We start from the raw sequence: 20,154 nt of genomic DNA, 5'->3' as shown, positions 1-20,154 counted from the left end.
GTAAGTTAAAGCTACAGTGCCCATTAAGGGACAAACTACATTTGTTGAGGGCAAATCTAAATGTGACATTTTGAGCCTAAATAGTCACGTACCTATATTAAGTAGAGAAGCAGAATCAGATTTAAAATAATGATAATAAAAAAATTGAATTAAAATTCTTATTGTTAAATCTTCTTATCTATGTGTGAATGTGTTTGACACGGTTGTATTTTTATTACTCCCTCTTTTATTTGCGAGCTTGTGTGGGAGGCTTTTTTTAATCTGTGGGAGGAGTCCTACACAGGAGTGAGGACTACGATAGAGAAATTCCTGTCAAATGTGTCAATCTGTGGCTAAATAAAGACACAAACAGCAGCACAGGGAAATTTTGGACTCACACTTTGATAGACATGGACATGACAGCTGAAAGTCACTCCATTCCTCTGAGTGATGGAAACAGCATACCTTTGATAGGACTGGGAACTTATGGGAATCCACAGACGGTAAGATGCATTGTGTAGACAGAAATAAATAATTGACCTACATGTCAAAGAAACAACTTTAAATGTTGCTCTGATTTTGTAGGAGATATTGTTTACTCAAAACGTGTGTTTTTTGATAGACTCCTAAAGGAACTGCATATGAATCAGTCAAAGTGGCTATTGAAGCAGGTTACAGACACCTTGATGGGGCTTTGGTCTATTTCAATGAACATGAAGTGGGAGAAGCTATAAGGGAGAAAATTGCAGATGGAACGGTGAAAAGAGAGGACATCTTCTACTGTGGAAAGGTTTGCTACATTCTTTACTTTGTGACTGTGTGAAAGGTGCAGTTGTTTTGGTCTTCCAGTGAGCTTTTTCCCACTGCAAACATCATAGCTATCCTGTGACTGCTACATTTTTGCAACAACCTAACACTTTTGCACTGATTATGCAGTTGTGGAACACGTTCCATCCCCCAGAATTAGTGCGACCTGCTTTGGAGAAAACCTTGAAGACGTTACAGCTGGATTATGTTGACCTCTATATTGTTGAAATGCCCACAGCCTTCAAGGTATACATGAATTAAAAATCATATTGAAAGCATACCTGTTGCAATGAATAAAATTCCACATTGTTTTTTTTGTAAATCATCACTGAATATTAATATATTTTCTGAAGCCAGGAGATACATTTTTCCCAAAAGATGAGAATGGGAAGCACATATACCACCACACAGATCTCTGTGCTACATGGGAGGTGAGACTCTTTCAGAAACGTGAAATGTGACAGGCAGAAAGAAACCGAGTGCCAAATCCAGAAGTGCAGAAGGGTTGGGCGTTTATAAACAGTTTGTTCAAAGTTCAAAGTCTTATTTGGGTTTTTTTTATGACTGTGACCTTTATTTACGTTGAACAGGCTTTGGAGGCTTGCAAAGATGCCGGGCTGGTAAAATCAATTGGTGTATCAAACTTCAACAAGAGACAACTGGAGTTGATACTGAACAAACCTGGGCTGAAACACAAACCTGTGTCAAACCAGGTACACACAGGTTAATTATACACCTACTTTCTAAAAGGTTAGAAAACATTAACCTACACATTATAAATATAGGTCAGTGGCCTAAAAAAACAGCCGCTGTACAAACAGATTTAAAGATGGCATTAAGAAAACTGACGTGGCCTAGGAATACTAAATTATACAGCACACAAAATTCACTCATTACTTCTGCATTCAGCAACTAACATTGTTTTTTGCTTTTTACAAAAACAGGTTGAATGCCACCCCTATTTCACTCAGCCAAAGTTGCGTGAATACTGCAGGCAGAATGATATTGTCATTGTGGGATACAGCCCCTTAGGGACATCCAGAGAAGCATCCTGGTATGTGAGAAAAATACATACTTATCATATCAAGTTTGGGTGTAACTAGTAAATGACAAATGTTGCAATAAGTTATTTGCATGCATAATCACTCATAAGTTGGGCACTGTGAAACTTGTACTCTGCTGTGTCTTAGTATAATACTTATCATTTCAACAGGGTGAACCTAACCTGCCCCCCACTGCTGGAGGATGAGCTGCTGGTATCAATTGCTAAGAAGCATAACAAGACCGCAGCCCAGGTGGCCTTGAGGTTCAATGTGCAGAGAGGAGTGGTGGTCATCCCAAAGAGCTTCAATCATGTTCGCATTAAGGAGAACTTCCAGGTTTGTTTATATGGTTTCACTTTAGGCAGCAATGCATCCAGGGAATAGTCAGCACAAGACCACTGTAAAAAGAAGAAATACAATATGAAATGTGTCTTCACTGATCTGTTTTTAAACCTACAGATATTTGACTTCTCTCTTTCTGAGGAGGAGATGAAAGCACTCGAGGGACTGAACAAGAATATACGATTTGTGGAGCTTCTCATGTGAGTATAGTGCATACTGTGTGAGTGATGATCTGATCCTCTAATAAATAAATAACTATTTCTAATTTTGGCTCAACAGGTGGTCTGATCATCCAGAGTATCCGTTTCATGATGATTACTAAAGGCAACAGATACAAGTGCTGCTATTTTAGTCTACAATTTTCAGATCATAAATTTCTTGTGTTTTTTTTTTTTACTGTCATTTTTATTCAACTTTAAGTGCACTTGTATTTTACAATGTAAAACCAGAGTCAAATTGGTTGTATGTCAGTCCTTGCCAATAAAGCTGATTCGGGTTCAGATTGTACATTATATTTGATACTTCTATGAATTTACTGATTTAAATCCCTGTTTTGGGTGACATTTACTTGTATGTTTTAATCTCTGTTGTTTTTATGTTTTTAACCATAAGCCTTTAAGATGCATTTAAAGACAATTAGAAACACTGTTATTACTTTTTTGGACAGACCTACTTAATCCCTTAGCATGGAATTCCATTATGCGATTGTTAACTGGTCTAAAGACATAATGCTGCTACTGCTGCTTAGAATCTGCTTGAGGATGATTTGGGTCTGGGGGACCTGATGACTTCCATTCTATGTGACTCAGAATATGTTGACCTATGTTTTATTTGTGCTGCTGCTGTCTTGACCAGGACACTCTTTAATTCTTTAATCTCAATGAGGCTTTTCCTGTTTAAATAAAATAAAAACACACACACATATGTATGAGTTTGCTGTGTATATATATTTTACATTAATATCTATTTTATTAAACGCAAAATATCAGCTAGTATTCGTTTATATCTAGTACAAGTTGTAGCACATTGCTAATCAAAACACTGCACTTTATACTCGGAAGTAGTAGAACGTTTCCGAATGTCCGTGAAGGCATCATAACAGCTCACCCAATCTTGCTAGTTGTAGCTAACTCGTTAGCTAATGCGGATACAATACCTAAGGACGACGTTTAATTATGCTGAAAGTGACACTCGGTTAAACAAAGCAAAGGGATTTTGCCTTTTTTTCTAACGTAGTGTGATTACGACAAACCGACTCAAACCACGGCGGACTTTTCTGCTCAGCCGACTTCTAAGCTAATGTCGTGAACGTCAATGTTAGCTGCGCAACGGACAGTGCTAGCTAAGCTGATATTAGCCAACCAAATTAGCTGTATGCTAGTTTTCCATAGCCTCGACCGCTTCAATGAATGGGGGCTGTTGCATAGAGCGAAGGCATCGGCCAACAATGTACGCTTGCTACTGCTAGCCTCCTCCTTGTTGTGATCCAACTTGGCTCGTTCTTAGCTATCAAATGTACGGAGAAGTGGACGTCAAGGCAGGAGTCTATTTGGGGAAGCCTTACTAAGGAGCGTGATTACGTGAGGTAATGGACATTGCCAGCCTGCTACAGGACATAACCAACCGTGAATAACTTTGTTGGATACGCATCATCTCGAAGAAATAATGCACTACCCAGGTACCTAAACGTAGCAATAGCAATGTTAGCTTGCGTATCATAACACCACAACCACCACTTCTACCTGGAGGATTTGTTTTTTGTTTCTTTTTACATCCTGTGATTGCCAGAAGTCTTCACCACTGGGCTGGATATTGTGAAGCTGTCGTCAACGAGGAGGAATGATGGAGTTTTGGACTGACCCTGCCCTCCGTCCCAGGTAGGGGAGTGGTGGTGAAGACTCCCCGGCCCGGCCTGGCCCGTTGTGCACGGATGATGGGAACACATTGATCAGCTCTGTTGTATTTATGCATCCACTTTCAGAACAGATCATGATTGGGATGTCATTGAGGTGTTATTTTGGAGATTAAAGCATCATGGTGGACACAGAGGAAGCTCCCCGGGACGAGAATCATTGGAAATTATCAGGGAACGTTGTTAGAATGTTCGAATGTCACAATGTTTCAATTTCATTTAGCAGACGCTTTTGTCCAAAGCAAATAACATTTTAAAGACTGTTTCAACGGAACAAAACTAACATGTCTGCATTCGCTGAGTTCGTCCCCCCACCTGAATGCCCTGTCTTTGAGCCGAGCTGGGAGGATTTTTCGGATCCTCTCGGATTTATCAACAAGATCCGACCAATTGCAGAGAAAACTGGCATCTGCAAGATCCGACCCCCAGAGGTAAAGTCACACATCCTTTCACACATTTAAATAAACATGGGATTAAAGTCTCCCAGAAATAGCCTGCTATTCCTCCACGTAGCCGCTGCTGGTTTATTAGGCCCTGCGTGATTTTGGCGATAGGCAGCGACATGACTAGTTGCCATTACTCTAATAGAGGTCATATAACGCTTAATTTCTTCGCATTCAAGAGTAGGCCTAGACATTTTTTTTGGAGTGAAATTAAATTTCTGTCTCAGTTCAGAAAAGTTTTGTAAAGGCGAAATAAATCATATGGCTTCCGGTTACAATTCTTTTATTTTTGTTTTCTTCATGGCTAGCTAAGTTACAGTACAGTGATTGTACCACGTTAGCTGCGAAGATGCGACATGGGGCTACATGCAGGCCTGTCGCTACTGTTGGACAATTAACTCTATTTGTGCTGTGTTTTAAAAAAAATATTCCAGTATTTCTTTGGAACTTAACTTGTTGGGTGTGTCTATGTAGCCAGTAAAGCGTACTATCCTTCCAGAATCACACCTTCAAATAGAAGTATTTATGCACAGTTGGTCCTGTACAAAAATATGCACACCTGCCCTTTTCAAAATGTAGCAGGTTTGATATTGTGTCATAAATAGTTCTAAACCCTCACTTCACAAACTCTGTTCTGTTTCATCTTCAAACTCTGATTTATTCCATCCTCCAGTGTTGATGCTGTTTTATCCTCCTTTTCAATGTTGTTTTTAAGGAAGAGCTAACATCTCTGTTTTCTTGTCAATCAGGACTGGCAACCTCCATTTGCCTGTGATGTCCGGAACTTCCGCTTCACTCCTCGAGTGCAAAGACTGAATGAACTAGAGGTGAGTTTGCCAAGTAGATGCATAATGTCATAACATACTAAGTAAAGGTGTATCTCAGGCATTGCTTTATGAGGAACTTGAAAATAATACACACATACTCCTTGGGGCGCATGGTGAGCTGACTTTGTTTTCACCTGCAACGTTCTCTGCCTTGCACATGTTGAGATTTTGATGTGTGTTCTTCAAGCGTTCTTCTCCTTTTTAAATGTCTTACATCAAACAAGAGCAGCAGGACAGCTCCACGACCGGAGTTCTAAGGTTTATAACCAGAGAAATATGGTCGTGTATCAGAGTGCAGCTATTCTAACATAATTTTGCCTGAGGTGTCCAGTATGCATAACAGCAGAACGTCACGCTCCTGCATTTATAGTCTGTCGTTTCTCCTCTCTGTCCTGCCTGTCCAGGCCCTCACTCGGGTTAAGCTCAACTTTCTGGATCAAATTGCAAAGTTCTGGGAGCTGCAGGGATCCAAGATCCGTTTCCCACATGTGGAGAGAAAGGTTTTGGACCTCTATCAGCTCAGCAAGGTAAAAAAAAATTTTTTAAGGAACTGTCAGTCTTTGGCTGATTACACAACAATCACTTAATGACCTTTGATTTTTACATGGATGTTTAGTCTTTATTCTTATTTCTATCCTGGTAAAAATTAAATTTTGCCCACCTGTTTGTTTCAGATTGTGTCATCAGAGGGCGGCTTTGAGACGGTGTGTAAGGAGAAGAGGTGGTCTAAGGTGGTCAGTCGGATGGGCTTCCCATCGGGGAAAGGCACCGGCTCACTGCTGCGCTCCCACTATGAGAGGATCCTTTATCCATATGAGCTCTTCCAGTCTGGGGCCACGCTCACTGTGAGTGACGTTGATTCAAAGCTAACCCTTTTGACCATTAGTCAGACCATTAGTACAGCAGCGCAATAACATGGTTATAAATGGTTTTCTGACAAATCCAACCCACATAGTGAAGCTGTGACACATGGCATGTAAACACATTCTGTTGGTATTTGTGCATACTCTCATATTCTGTTCCGAGCATTAATCCATGTTGCTCCTTTCCAAAATGTAAAATACAAAATACATTGTTCTAAATATATTGCAGAGCAACTTTTAAAAATTAGATTATGTGGACATTCTGTATGTGGTTTGGTTACTTTTTTCCCTCGTGGACGTGATGATGACCAAACACGATGGGAACAGCTTTGTGCCAAATGGCAAAACATTAATACATATGTTTCTTCAAATTTCACACTCTGCTGTTGGTTGGTTTTCATGCTAGTCCTTTCTCCAATCAGGGCATCCAGCGGCTATACGATGAAGGAGATGATGTAGAAGACCTGGATGAGGGAGTTGGGGAGGAGACAGTGGAGGAAGAAGAACAAGATGAGGAGGAAGAGAAGGAGAGGGAGAAAGACGGGGAAGGTGACGCAACGCAAACCAAAGACAGGCTTCTGCCTGAGAGACGCTCCAGGCGCCTTAAATCTGAGGTAAATAAAACACCCAACCTAAGGAAATGTTTCGCAATAATGTGTCATGTTTGCAGTTGTTGAATAGACAAGGAGATCGGGATAAACAACCAAGCTAATCTCAAAGGTAAATAGCCTGTTAGCTATCATCAGGTTTTATGTAATAACATTTTTTGGTGAATGTAATTTTTTATCAAATTAATGTAGTTTGCAAACGCATCTTTTTGTGGTCAGTTTGCAAACTGTGCAAATCAGATCTAATGTTTATGAGCCCCTTTCTTTAAGAATCCCCCTCCCTCCCCTTTTTTAGATACTCACCTCTGGCAGGCATGGTCTCCATAGGTCTTCTTACATTTAGTCTTTTTGCAGGATTACTCTATTTCACACCCTGCTGCTGTTGTTGTTGTATTTTTTAGAGAGAGAACAAGGAGCCAAAAGGCCTAAAAATCTTTGGTACAAGTCCTAAGATGGTCGGCTTAGAGATTGTTCCAGCCGGTAAGTATAACTCTTGTTTGACTTGTATTTTTAACATGAAACTGAGCAATCAAAGTCTTGTTAGTTAGAGTATTCCTATGTATACACTGGGACTTGTTTCTCTCAATAAGATGAGGGATTCAACAAGAAACAGCGTCACCTCAAAGCCCAGGCCTTCGCCATCAAAATGAGACCACGCAAGGAGACCCTGGAGGTCAACTTTGTGAGTGTCAGTTCATAGTGTTTGACATTTTCATGTTGATTATGTATTGGTAAAACTCTGGGCATGACCATCCCTATATGTTCTGTGACACTGATCCCTCAGATTGACCTCTACCTGTGCCTGGTGTGCGGACGGGGCGATGAGGAGGACCGACTGCTGCTGTGTGACGGCTGTGATGACAGCTATCACACATTCTGCCTGATCCCACCTCTACAGGATGTGCCCAAGGGGGACTGGCGCTGCCCGAAGTGTGTTGCGGAGGTAAGACTGTAGAGTTGTTGTTAATTTCTTCATCTCTTTATATATATTTAACCTTCTTTATGCTATATTTGCATGATGTAAATTCCTGTTATGCTAAATGTGCTGTTTGTCTTCCCTCACAGGAGTGCAGTAAGCCCAGGGAGGCGTTTGGCTTCGAGCAGGCAGTGAGAGAGTATACCCTCCAGAGCTTTGGAGAAATGGCCGACCACTTCAAGTCAGACTACTTCAACATGCCTGTTCATGTATGTAAATTAAACTCGGTTAAGCAGGAAATTTAAACTTTAGCGTGGATGTCCTTCAACCATCTGCCTGTTACACGCTTAAAGTGTTGCTTTGAGGCTTTTCAAGATTTCATTATTTCCGCCTTGTGTTTCCAGATGGTCCCCACAGAGCTGGTGGAAAAGGAGTTCTGGCGCCTGGTCAGCAGCATCGAGGAGGATGTCATCGTAGAGTACGGAGCTGATATCAGTTCCAAGGAGGTGGGCAGTGGATTTCCTGTCAGGGATGGTAAAAGGAGACTACTGGGCGATGAGGAGGTGAGAAAATTGGTGTATTTCCATAATCTCTAAAAATGTTGACAAACCACGTTTGAACTTTTCCGATCTTTTTTTTTCAATATGACCTGTTTTTTAACATTTGTAGAATATTTAATATATCATATTAATTAAAGCAAAGTTCATACATACTCTTTCAGAGTTAAGTTTATTACTTACTTTGAGACATTTCCTGGGTCAGTTTATTTCTTATGCCCCTTTCCCACCAAAATTAGCAGGTGGACGTGGGTTTTTCAGATCTGGGAAGACCCACTTATAAATGCCGATTGTGTCTTCTCCCATTGCCAGTGGAGTATACTCTTTTCATTCTCTTTTCGCGTGCGGGTTAGTAAACAATAGTATGCACAAAGAACTGACATTATACTCTTTGGTAAGCAGCATTGCGGCTAGTGAAGATGTTACGGTGGTTAGGTCTTTATCGTATCTATTACTCATTCAGTCAATTTATCAAACTCTGCGCCGACAAATTTGGAACGATGTTTGAGCGCTGCTTGGACGGAGACGGACATAATTTGTAGCTGAGATGACAAGGAGTCGCGTGATAGCATCGCTCCAGAAAGGCGACGGAGATTAGCATGTCGACCCGGGTTTTGTGTTCCCATCATTGCCGATCGGAGCCGAGGTGATCATGCCGATTGTAACCTTTGCCACTAAGGATAAAAGCCGGGTGTAAGTGGGTTTTTTGACCAGTGGGAAAGGGGCTGTAGACTCCCATCTACAAGATACCCCAAAATCGTCTTACTTGAGGTGTTGGTTTAGCCCCCCCTCGGCCCTTTGCCATGTCTCACCCTCATTCTCTCTTACCCTGTTTCCGGCACTATCCACTGTCTTCTCTATCTCGTTAAAGGCATAAACGGCCAAAGAAATTAATTTACAAAAACAAAAAAAGCCTCTTTCTTATTTACTAAATGGAACTGCATTAAGTAAAATCATTACATCTACCATGTAGTGAAATGAAAATCCTTTATTTCCTTCCAATAGGAGTATGCCAACTCAGGCTGGAACCTGAATAACATGCCAGTGCTCGAGCAGTCGGTGCTCACCCACATCAATGTGGACATCTCGGGTATGAAAGTGCCCTGGCTCTATGTGGGCATGTGTTTCTCCTCATTCTGCTGGCACATTGAGGACCACTGGAGTTACTCCATCAACTTCCTGCACTGGTGAGACTGAACAAAGGACGCAAAAGACTTTATTACAATTCTGATATATGTATGCTGGTGGAAAGAATTATTAATGCTCATTGAAACTAACCTTATTCTGTTCCTCTTGTATGTTTAATATAAATGTATTCCTTTGTTCTCCAGGGGTGAGCCGAAGACTTGGTACGGTGTGCCGGCCTCTGCAGCCGAGCAGCTGGAGGCTGTAATGAAAAAGTTAGCCCCAGAGCTGTTTGACTCCCAGCCTGACCTCCTCCATCAGCTGGTCACCATCATGAATCCCAATGTCCTCATGGAGCATGGCGTCCCTGTATGTAGTCTAAGCCATGAATTTTTGGTTGATATTGGAACTGATTGCTGTTTGTCACATTGTTCATATTGATATTTAGTCACATATGTGCGTGTTTCACCCCTCAGGTGTACAGAACCAATCAGTGTGCAGGGGAGTTTGTGGTGACCTTCCCCAGGGCCTATCACAGCGGCTTCAACCAGGGCTACAACTTTGCAGAGGCTGTTAACTTCTGCACAGCTGACTGGGTAAAGAAAAAGCAAATTCGTTTATATTAAAAACCTCTTACGTTGAATGTTGCTGCTCATATTTCACAAATGTCCTTCCCTTAGTTACCTATGGGACGTCAGTGTGTGGCTCACTACCGTCGCCTCCACCGCTACTGCGTCTTCTCTCACGAGGAGCTGCTGTGCAAGATGGCCGCAGATCCAGAGAGTCTTGATGTGGAGCTGGCTGCTGCTGTCTTCAAGGAAATGGGAGACATGATGGAGGAGGAGACAAAACTTAGGCAGGCCGTCCAAGAAATAGTGAGCGTCTCTTTTGTTGTTGTGTTTTGTGCTCTTGTTAAAGGCAAGCTTAATATTTTGTTGGTTGGAGACAGCATTATCAGTTTCCTGTTTTTGTTATCTGCAGGGGGTTCTGTCGTCAGAGCAGGAGGTTTTTGAACTTTTACCTGACGATGAGCGCCAGTGCCATAAGTGTAAAACAACCTGTTTCCTGTCTGCGCTGACGTGTTCCTGCAGCCCTGATCGGCTGGTGTGTCTCCACCACGCAGCAGATCTCTGTGACTGTCCGCTTGGCAACAAGTGTCTTCGGTGAGAGATCTATACCCATTAGCTACATATATATTTACTTGACATACACCACATTCCTAAGTGTATTTCTACTTAATATGTTTCAGGTATCGCTATGATCTAGAGGAGTTTCCGTCCATGCTGTATGGGGTCAAGACACGGGCTCAGTCATATGACACCTGGTCAAAGAGGGTCACCGAAGCCTTGGCTGCCGACCAGAAAAACAAAAAAGGTTTTTATGCTTTAATGCTACTACATGTTTGGTCATGTGTTTGTGGTTGTACACATGCCATTGCATAATTGTTTTGTGTTTCTCATAGATCTTATCGAGCTGAAGGTTTTGCTGGAGGATGCAGAGGACAGGAAGTATCCTGAGAAGGCTTTGTTCCGTCGCCTGAGGGAGATGGTCAAAGAGGCAGAGACGTGCAGCTCTGTAGCTCAGCTGCTGCTCAGTCGCAAACAGAGACACAGGTCAGTGAACATGGATAACTCTTAATTCAATGCAAAAGAAATAAAACTGATTCTCACTTGTACATTTATTGAGTCTGATTTAGACCGTCCAAACCCACCAGTTACAGCAACTATAGTTGTGAGGAACAAAAATATTCAAAGGCTGTCTCAGGCATACGTGCTCTCACTGCCTTTCATAAGTCTGTGCAATCCATATACAACTCTTTCATTTACAATGACCTGTCCAAAATATAGCAACAATATAATGTACTACATGTAAATATGAACATTTTGTCTATTAACAAATCAATACTGAATCTGCTCAGGTCAGAATGTGGACTAACACGTCCCTCTTTTCCATGTGTGTCTGCAGCAGCCGCCTGCGGTCAGAGAGCAGTCGTAACCGCACCAAACTGACGGTGGATGAGCTCAAGGCTTTTGTAGATCAGCTCTACAGGCTGCCCTGCATCATCAGCCAGGCCCGACAAGTCAAAGTGAGTATCCTCTATACCTATGTGCTTACCCAGGTATCCAGTGAAATACAGTTGATAACCTCATTTCTCTTTGTTTTTCCATTCTTCCCTGTTATTAAAACTCCATTTACCTTCACTACCAATGTCTCTTTCACCTGCAGGAGTTACTGGAGAATGTGGAAGACTTCCACGAGCGGGCACAGGTGGCGCTGTCGGACGAGATGCCTGATTCCTCCAAACTGCAGGCACTGTTGGACCTGGGTAGCGGCCTGGACGTGGAGCTGCCTGAGCTGCCCCGGCTGAAACAGGAGCTCCAGCAGGCCCGCTGGCTCGATGAGGTGGGCTTCCAAAACACACTAACAACCTGTTTGTGTTGTTTAGGAGGTGTAGTTGTGTAACACTTCATGTAACACTTTCTGTCCTTATCACATCCCAGGTGCGTGTCACCCTAGCCGAGCCTCACCGTGTCACTCTTGAGCTGATGAAGAGGTTGATAGACTCGGGGGTGGGCCTGGCTCCCCACCACGCTGTAGAGAAGGCCATGGCTGAACTGCAGGAGATCCTTACTGTCTCAGAGAGATGGGAGGATAAGGCCCGTGCATGCCTGCAGGCCAGGTAAGGTTGCACCTATACAAATGCATACAATCCTACAAAAATTACAAAACAGTCTCTCTTTGATCCTCCCATGCCTTTCTGTGCTCCTGTAACCTCAGGCCTCGACACAGCATGGTGACCCTGGAGAGCATTGTGCTGGAAGCTAGGAACATCCCAGCGTACCTACCTAACATTTTGGCACTCAGAGAGGCTCTACTGAAGGCCAAGGAGTGGTCATCCAAGGTGGAAGCCATTCAGGTACTGTCTATATGTACACTATGTCATTTAAAAGCCCTCCTAACCTATATTCAAAGCTAGGTGTCCTATTGAGAATCTTTGATTTAATCTTAACCTTTATCACAACCTGTGCATAGTCTAAAATGTCAATAACCTCTCTCCATTACACAGAGTGGCAGCAGCTACGCGTACCTGGAGCAGCTGGAGAACCTGTTAGCCAGGGGTCGCTCCATCCCAGTGCGGCTTGATCCACTGGCGCAGGTGGAGTCTCAGGTGGCTTCAGCACGAGCCTGGAGGGAGAGGACTGCTCGCACCTTTCTCAAAAAGAACTCCACGTACACACTGCTGCAGGTGGGCAATCATGGAGAAAGTTGTATTGATGTTTCTGTTATATGTTTAAAATTCTTCTTCAGAAGATATATTGTGCTGTATTTGGGCACTCAAACACATAAATGCAATAAAGTGTTGTAGAGATCACATACACTACCAGTCAAAAGTTTGGACACACTTTCCCATTCACTTGTATGAGAAAATGTGTCCAAACTTTTGACTGGTAGTGTATGTTCTCTAAAGCCACAGCCTGGTAATTATTTCTTGCACTAAGAGGTTAAAAAATACATTCTTAAACACTAAACAGAATAAAAACCTTTCATTAATTTTGTTTGCCATCCTCTTCTTTTAGGTCCTCAGCCCACGCGTGGACATTGGTGTCTACGGCAACAGCAAGAGCAAGAGGAAACGCGTCAAGGAGCTCATGGAGAAGGAGAGAGGAGGTTTTGATCCTGACGCCCTGAGCGACCTGGAGGAGAGCCTCGAAGAGGTGCGAGAACCTTCCACAGTTGTAGCAGCCTTCAAAGCCAAAGAGCAGAAGGAAGTGGAGGCCATCCACTCTCTTCGCGCTGCCAATCTCGCCAAGATGGCCATGGCCGACCGCATCGAGGAGGTCAAGTTCTGCCTGTGTCGAAAGACGGCCAGCGGCTTCATGTTGCAGTGCGAGCTTTGTAAGGACTGGTTCCACGGAGCGTGCGTGCCACTGCCTAAGACGGGATCTCAGAAGAAGCTGGGTGTGGGTTGGCAGAGCAATAGCAAAGACTCCAAATTCCTATGTCCACTTTGTCAGCGATCGAGGAGGCCGAGATTAGAGACCATCCTGTCTCTGCTGGTGTCGCTGCAGAAGCTGCCGGTGCGTCTGCCAGAAGGAGAAGCCCTCCAGTGTTTGACTGAGAGGGCAATGAGCTGGCAGGTATGCAAAAAGACCTTACTAAATATGGCTGATGAGGTTACAACTATCAACTGCTTTTTTAACTTTTAATTTCCATGGTTTGTTTTTGATTTCTACTATCACCACTCTGGTCTAACTGTCTTACCAGGACCGAGCGCGTCAGGCTTTAGCAACAGAAGAGCTGTCCTCAGCCTTGGCCAAGCTGTCAGTGCTGAGCCAGCGCATGGTGGAGCAGGCTGCCAGGGAGAAAACTGAGAAGATAATCAATGCTGAGCTGCAGAAAGCTGCTGCCAACCCTGACTTGCAGGTAAATTAGACTTTAATTTTAAATGATTTAACATTGTTCTAATACAGCAAAACATCAGTATGCCTCAAGGAGACCTGTTTTGAGCTGCAGACGGTAATTCTTGTGGCTTTTAGTGGGTCTTTGGATGTAAACATGGAATGCACCAGAAGAGGGCACTATTGTGTCATGACAAAGACCACACTATTACATTGAGAGTCTCAAATGTGGAGAATGGCAGGGAGCTGGAGGCTACAGCATTGAAGAAGGTTTAGTTTAAAAGGATTATACAAACCGACAGAAACAGCCTGACATTAAAATATGCATGTATATGTTTCTTTCCTTCCTTAGGGCCACATCCAGACTTTTCAGCAGTCAGGTTTCAGCAGAGCCACATCCCCTCGCCAGTCTGTAGACTACGATGACGAGGAGACAGACTCAGACGAGGACATCAGGGAGACTTACGGTTATGATATGAAGGTTTGTGAAGGAGCAGTTGGTTCTTTTGTTCAAGCAGTGTATAAGCAAAAAGGATCATTTTCTTATTGTGTGATTGTTGTTTGCTGCAGGACCCAGGCGAGGTGAAACCCTACCTGTTCTGTGATGAAGAGATTCCTGTTAAGTCTGAGGAGGTGGTCAGTCACATGTGGCCGGCTGCCACACCCTCCTTCTGCGCCGAACACGCCTACTCCTCAGCCTCCAAGTCCTGCGTGCAAAGTGAGACTGGATTAAGATTACTCCTGCTGCTTTTAGTCTGACTACCCATAATTCCCTTCTGTGTTCATGCACAGATATTTCAACGATAGCTCTTATTTAGTTTTTATAATACACATTACAATTACACTCTTTTGAGAGATTCCAGTGTTGTTGTGTTTCTGATTTCTGTAAAATAAAGTCCATTGTCAACTTGTTTACGTTTCAGACCTAGGCACGCCCAGGAAACAGCCCAGGAAGACTCCTCTAATACCTCGCAGCCTGGAGCCGCCTGTGCTGGAGCTGTCCTCGCAGGCTAAGGCCCAGCTGGAGGACCTGATGATGCTGGGAGACCTGCTGGAGGTGTCCCTGGATGAGACCCAGCACATCTGGAGGATCCTGCAGGCCACGCACCCCCCATCTGAGGAGAGATTCCTGCAGGTCATGGAGGTAGGGAAATCATCCATTATGCAGACTGAGTACTCAGCTGGACCCCAATGGCAAATGTTTGAATCAATTGTTCTGGTTGCTTCTGTTGAGTAGACACATCGATAAAGGTCAAATTAGGGAAACACATGCTCGCAATAAGTACTATATTAGAAATAGAAATCGACTAATTCTCATTGTATCTTTCCATCCTTTTATACAGCCTGATGATTCTCTGATGGAGAAGCCCCTGAAGATCAAGCTCAAAGATTCAGAGAAGAAGAGGAAACGGAAGTTGGAACGAGCCGAGCACCACCACATGCTGATGGCTGCAGCCGCAGCCGCCGGTGGGGCTTCTGCAATGGGCGACATGCGACAGGCCAAGTCCAAAGAGCTTAAAAGGGTGGGTCTGGAACTGGGTCTTGGGGGCAAACCCAAGAAGAAGAAACTTAAACTTAACTTGGACAAAAACCGGGAGATGAAGCAGCTAGCTAAACGGTTAGCCAAGGAGGAGAAGGAGAGGAAGAGAAAGGAGAAGGCAGCGGCCAAGGCGGAGGCCATCAGAGAGGGCATGGAGAAAAGAAAGGAGAAGAAGATTCTGGACATTCCCTCCAAGTACGACTGGTCCGGGGCTGAAGACTCCAACGATGAGAACGCTGTGTGTGCAGCCAAGAACTGCCAGAGACCCTGTAAAGATAAGGTGAGGACTCTTTCATTGTTTCGGAAAAATACTGGGATTTGAAGAAATATGTCCCACAATTATCAATCTGGGTATCAGCACTGAGATTGTTGACAAGAGGTTGTGTTTTAGTAACAGAGGCACAAGGGGTGAATCATAGATGATTGATAAACACTACACAGCCACTGCTGTTTAGCAATTAACAGAGGTCAAAGGCGACCATGTGACTGTGCACCTTTCCAAACTCAAAGGTCTGCATCTTTTACATGTTTGAATACTGGTCATTGAGCAATATGTTTACAAGGAATACGGACAGAAATCATGTGATAACTATTTCAGCATTTACTAATAATAACAACACTTTTTAACTGAAAACTGCTGCAAGTAATTATTATTTAAAATGTCACCAATCTACCAATTATATTTTTTATTTAGTTTATAAAAAGTCACGATAGAATAAAACATGTGCATCATGGTTTTCCAAAGCCCAGAGAAATGTCTTTAAATGTCCTGTTTTGTCCAACTCACTGTCCTAAATATATTTAGTTTACAGTTAGAAACGTATAGTAATAATGTTTCCTTTTAATTGGAGAAGCTGATTTAGCCTTTGGGAGCGAATTTTCCGGGCATTCCGGTGTAGCCAGTGGTTAGCGAGAAACGACTTCCAGCAAAGACTTCCTTTTCTGTGCGCTGCATTGTTTACAGTCCAGTAAGCAACTTCAGAAGCGACAGTGTGTTCGTATCAAAAGGAAGGCAAAATTCGCCCCTCCAGATATTTCTGCAAAATAAACAGCATCATTACATCCCCTGGAGGAGGGTTGTAGTTCCACTATAGATAGTGAATTACACAGGCTGCACTCTGGCTGAATTCAGTGGTATGAACCCAAGAAAGTAACGTGTCATTTATTTGTAATTAAAGGGTCTTAAGTTTGCTGAATTACAACATCATGATACAGAATTGTAAAAAGTAAAAATGCAAGCTTTGTCAGGTCTGTAATCAAGAGAAGAAGAAAACAACTCTTAAAATGCTTGTTCTGAAGTGAGGTCGGATCAATCATTTCTGATGTATTCCAGGAAGTTGGAAAATCTAAACGCTGATTGGCTTTCGCAACACCGCGTCAAACTAATTTGTAGATTTATAGCTGACTTGCATACAGATATCTGTTTAAAGAGATAAATAAAAAGCTAAATCGTCGTAAGATGACCGCTGATAGGAGCTGGGATGTCATTACAACAGATTGAGTCCCAACTGTTTTTCCCGCATACGCCACAGCCTGCTAATAGGTCACAATATTACTCAGACTACAAACGTGCTACAAACGGAAACCAGAACACTTTCCATAATTAAATCCAGTCCTGCGCCTACAGATTCTACATTTTTATGAAAAATCTGTAAATAGAGATTAAGGGCTTAAATATGATACTGAGTTTTCACACAGGATCATGTATTAGATTTGTAGTAAGCTGAGATGTCTCACTTCTAGCAGATCAAAATACAACGTTTTAAATGTTTATTTAAAAGTTTATTCTGCGCATAGCAGCTTGGTTATACTTTTGGTACTCCCTTGCTTAAATTAAAGGTTGTGAGTAGATGTCGTAATGTTCTACTAACAGCCCTATCATCCAGGCTCCTATTGTTTGTTGTTGTTTGATATTGATGAATTTGTCAGGGTTACATAGGATTTTATCTTGCATGGTAAAGTCCCCTAAACTGCAGATTAAAGGGGTAGGTGTCGATGTTCTTTGGTGTTATTTTGATGGCGAACCACCGTATCAGTTAGACAACCGTCCATCCTCCTGCGAAACATCCCCTCCACACTGACAGAGTGGTAAACTCAGGCTGACTCTTCCATCTCTGCAAAGTTCTCCAAACTCCAAACACCCAGGTGTCTCACCCTGATGAAGGACACATGTTTCCTTGTTTGCCGAGTTAATAACGAACACTTTTCAAAAGTGGAATGGAACTTTATTGAATATCAACAGCTGATAACAGCACTGGAACACCTTAAAGAGAGTTACACATAACGTATTAACAGGACACTCCGATGTGGTCCTTCTCGGAGACAGCAGTGCAGACCGTCCTCTGAGTTAACCAGTGGCCAGTCTCCTTCCCCTGTGTGTCCGCACGGCAGCCAATCAGAGCTCAGGAAGTGGTAGGCCTGCAGATCTGTGGGAAGAGTAGAGATGATGAAATTATTCTTCTTAGATTTAAGAAATCTGTGGTGATTAACAGTTGTGAGGTGTTACTGACTTTTCCATTTTCCATTCAATCCTCATTAAAGAAACTATTGACACTCTGCAAACATTAATAATTTAATCCAGGATGCGACTTCCAATCTTACCATGTCAGCTGCGTGTTTTTATGTTTATTCTGTTTGCATTCACCCTTTAGTCCATAAACATGCAGGTTGGGAGTCTAAATAGAATTGAAGTCAATATATGCCGTATCTGTCCGTACGTGTTAGCTATTTGATAGACTGGCGACCTTTCTGAGGTGTACCCTGCCTCTAGCCTAATGCATGCTGCGATCATGCCCAGTAACTTTCCAACCTTTTACGAGGATCACTTGGAATAGAAGCAAACAAAAACACCTCCAGCATTCACAGATAAAAAATTATTTATTGTGGTCATTTGTTTTTCCACAGTTAATAAGGGGACTATTTTATCTGATTGCTGGAGTTGTGTTTGTTTCCTTTAATAACATCCCTTCACATATCTTCACCTGGTATAGAAAAATAGATGGAAGAAAAGACAGTGTCCGAGCAAAAACCGTATTAATCGTTTTGTGACGTGCCGTGTTTGTAAGCTGCATGTTCATAGCTGCTACTCCTTCACATCGAAAGGAGCCAGATGAGGTGGTTCGGGCATCTGATTACGATGCCCTCTGGGCGCCTCCCTGTGAAGGTTGTCCGGGCACGTCCAACTGGGAGGAGAACCCAGGGTAGACCCAGAGCCCGCTGAAGGGATTATATGTCCCACCTGGCCTGGGAATTCCTCGGTATCCCCCAGGAGGAGCTGGAAAGTGTTGCTAGAGAGTGGGACATTTGGGCTAACTTGCTTACCCTGCTGCCACCGCGACTAGACCCCGGATTAACGGAAGAAAATGGATGGATGTTCATAGATTGGACACTTAGTCTATTAAACAAAGTACACTGATTTTGCTTTCTCAATGTTTTGCTTTATTAAATCTATACCAGTCAGAAAGATGAAGATGTGAAGTGTTTAACTTAGCATTTAATAAGCATCTTGTCCTTAGTGGTGAATAAAACATATCTTAGGTCATCTACAGTCCATCTGCTTGGTAACACTCTGGCTCTGTTTTCACTTTAGATCAATCAAACAATGACCTGCTGGCAGCTTCAGCATGTCCTGTTAAAAATTACACCCTGAATTTTGTGTTTTGCTTGGCCGCCACATGTTTTTCAATAAATAATCTGCTTTGTTGTCCCTCCTAATCCTCACTCACATGTCCTTCGATGTGCATTTCCAGGTGGACTGGGTGCAGTGCGACGGAGGCTGCGACGAGTGGTTCCACCAGGTGTGCGTGGGCGTGTCGTGCGAAATGGCCGAGAACGAAGACTACATCTGCATGGACTGCTCTCGGAAGGCCGTCGGGGTTAGCGTTGGAGGAGGCATGGGGATGACCGTGGAGGAGGTGGCAGAGGAGAGCGTTGTTGTGATGTCGACGTCGATGTGTAGTACGCTTCCGCCGGGGTCTGTCGTAACCTCGTGGTCTCACGGGTCCTCCGCCTCTCACCTAAACCCAGCAACACATCAGCAGCAGCAGGAGCCTCAGCAGGGCAGTTAGCAGTAAAAACACAGCTTAGGACTGAGTTTGAATACTGTACCTCACATTATGAGCATAACACAAACCTAGTATCAAGGCTAGAGTTTCATCCTCTCAACCTGTAAGACTGTAAAGCATCTGAGGGATAGAAATGCCCTTTATGAACGAGCCTGGAAGGAGACAGACAAACCAAAGGCTGTTCTGTAACAGCCTGGATTATAGAGCACAAGACAGAAGAAGAGAAGAGTCCTACTGTCACTGTGTGTCTTCAACAATGACACGCCCTCTCTCCGAGCACTGAGATATAACGAAGGGGTTATTAGTACACAGACAAAGCTTAGTCCTCCTGCAACAGTTCTAGGTCAAGAAACATCCACCTGCTACTTCCTGGTCCTCCCCTGAACAATAACAAGTCATGGTACACGTATAGCTAAACAAACACCAACTTACTCCAGCTGTTGTGTTCAGTGCAAACAGGTAAATAAACAGACGTGTCGTGTTCTCCTGGACATCCTGATCCGCTCCCCCTCTGCCCTCCGCCCCGGCTCTGCAGACAGTAACATCTCAATATGTAGGACTCCAGACTAGGAAACACAAATGGTTGTAATGTAGTGGAATTATTTATAATGTACATACTTTTAAGCAATTAAAACAAATGGATTGTGGCTTTTTTTGTTTTGTTTTCTCACCTTTAATAAACTATTCCTAGTCAAATGATTGATAATTGTGAGGATTTTTCTATGTGT

General features: G+C 43.1%; 2 protein-coding genes across 2 annotated transcripts; both read left to right on the top strand.

Moving 5' to 3' along the window:
- The first annotated feature begins 277 nt into the window (after positions 1-277).
- Positions 278-3,051, top strand: LOC138599258 (aldo-keto reductase family 1 member D1-like). The gene is made up of 9 exons (XM_069670800.1): positions 278-482; positions 602-769; positions 916-1,032; positions 1,140-1,217; positions 1,377-1,499; positions 1,731-1,840; positions 2,000-2,165; positions 2,289-2,371; positions 2,451-3,051. Exons 1-9 carry the CDS (start codon positions 390-392, stop codon positions 2,491-2,493), a joined length of 981 nt encoding a protein of 326 aa, XP_069526901.1. The 5' UTR covers positions 278-389; the 3' UTR covers positions 2,494-3,051.
- Positions 3,052-3,284: 233 nt separating this feature from the next.
- On the top strand, positions 3,285-20,125 carry kdm5a (lysine demethylase 5A). Its single transcript, XM_069670799.1, has 29 exons — positions 3,285-4,514; positions 5,276-5,353; positions 5,758-5,880; positions 6,028-6,198; positions 6,639-6,830; positions 7,226-7,304; positions 7,415-7,506; positions 7,609-7,767; positions 7,890-8,009; positions 8,145-8,303; positions 9,303-9,484; positions 9,629-9,791; positions 9,899-10,018; positions 10,103-10,297; positions 10,404-10,585; positions 10,672-10,796; positions 10,885-11,035; positions 11,388-11,508; positions 11,649-11,825; positions 11,924-12,102; positions 12,201-12,339; positions 12,490-12,669; positions 13,001-13,561; positions 13,689-13,847; positions 14,175-14,303; positions 14,393-14,540; positions 14,746-14,966; positions 15,166-15,642; positions 19,112-20,125. The coding sequence occupies exons 1-29, from the start codon at positions 4,368-4,370 to the stop codon at positions 19,427-19,429; spliced, it is 5,247 nt and encodes a 1,748-aa protein (XP_069526900.1). The 5' UTR covers positions 3,285-4,367; the 3' UTR covers positions 19,430-20,125.
- The last annotated feature ends 29 nt before the right edge of the window (positions 20,126-20,154 follow it).

The sequence above is a fragment of the Semicossyphus pulcher genome, unplaced genomic scaffold (assembly GCF_022749685.1).
Source record: "Semicossyphus pulcher isolate SPU_LCO1_2020_fin unplaced genomic scaffold, fSemPul1.0.p SCAF_20, whole genome shotgun sequence".
NCBI classification, from domain to species: Eukaryota; Metazoa; Chordata; class Actinopteri; order Labriformes; family Labridae; genus Semicossyphus; species Semicossyphus pulcher.
Note: the sequence above shows the minus strand (reverse complement) of the source record. Positions and strands in the feature narration are given on the sequence as shown.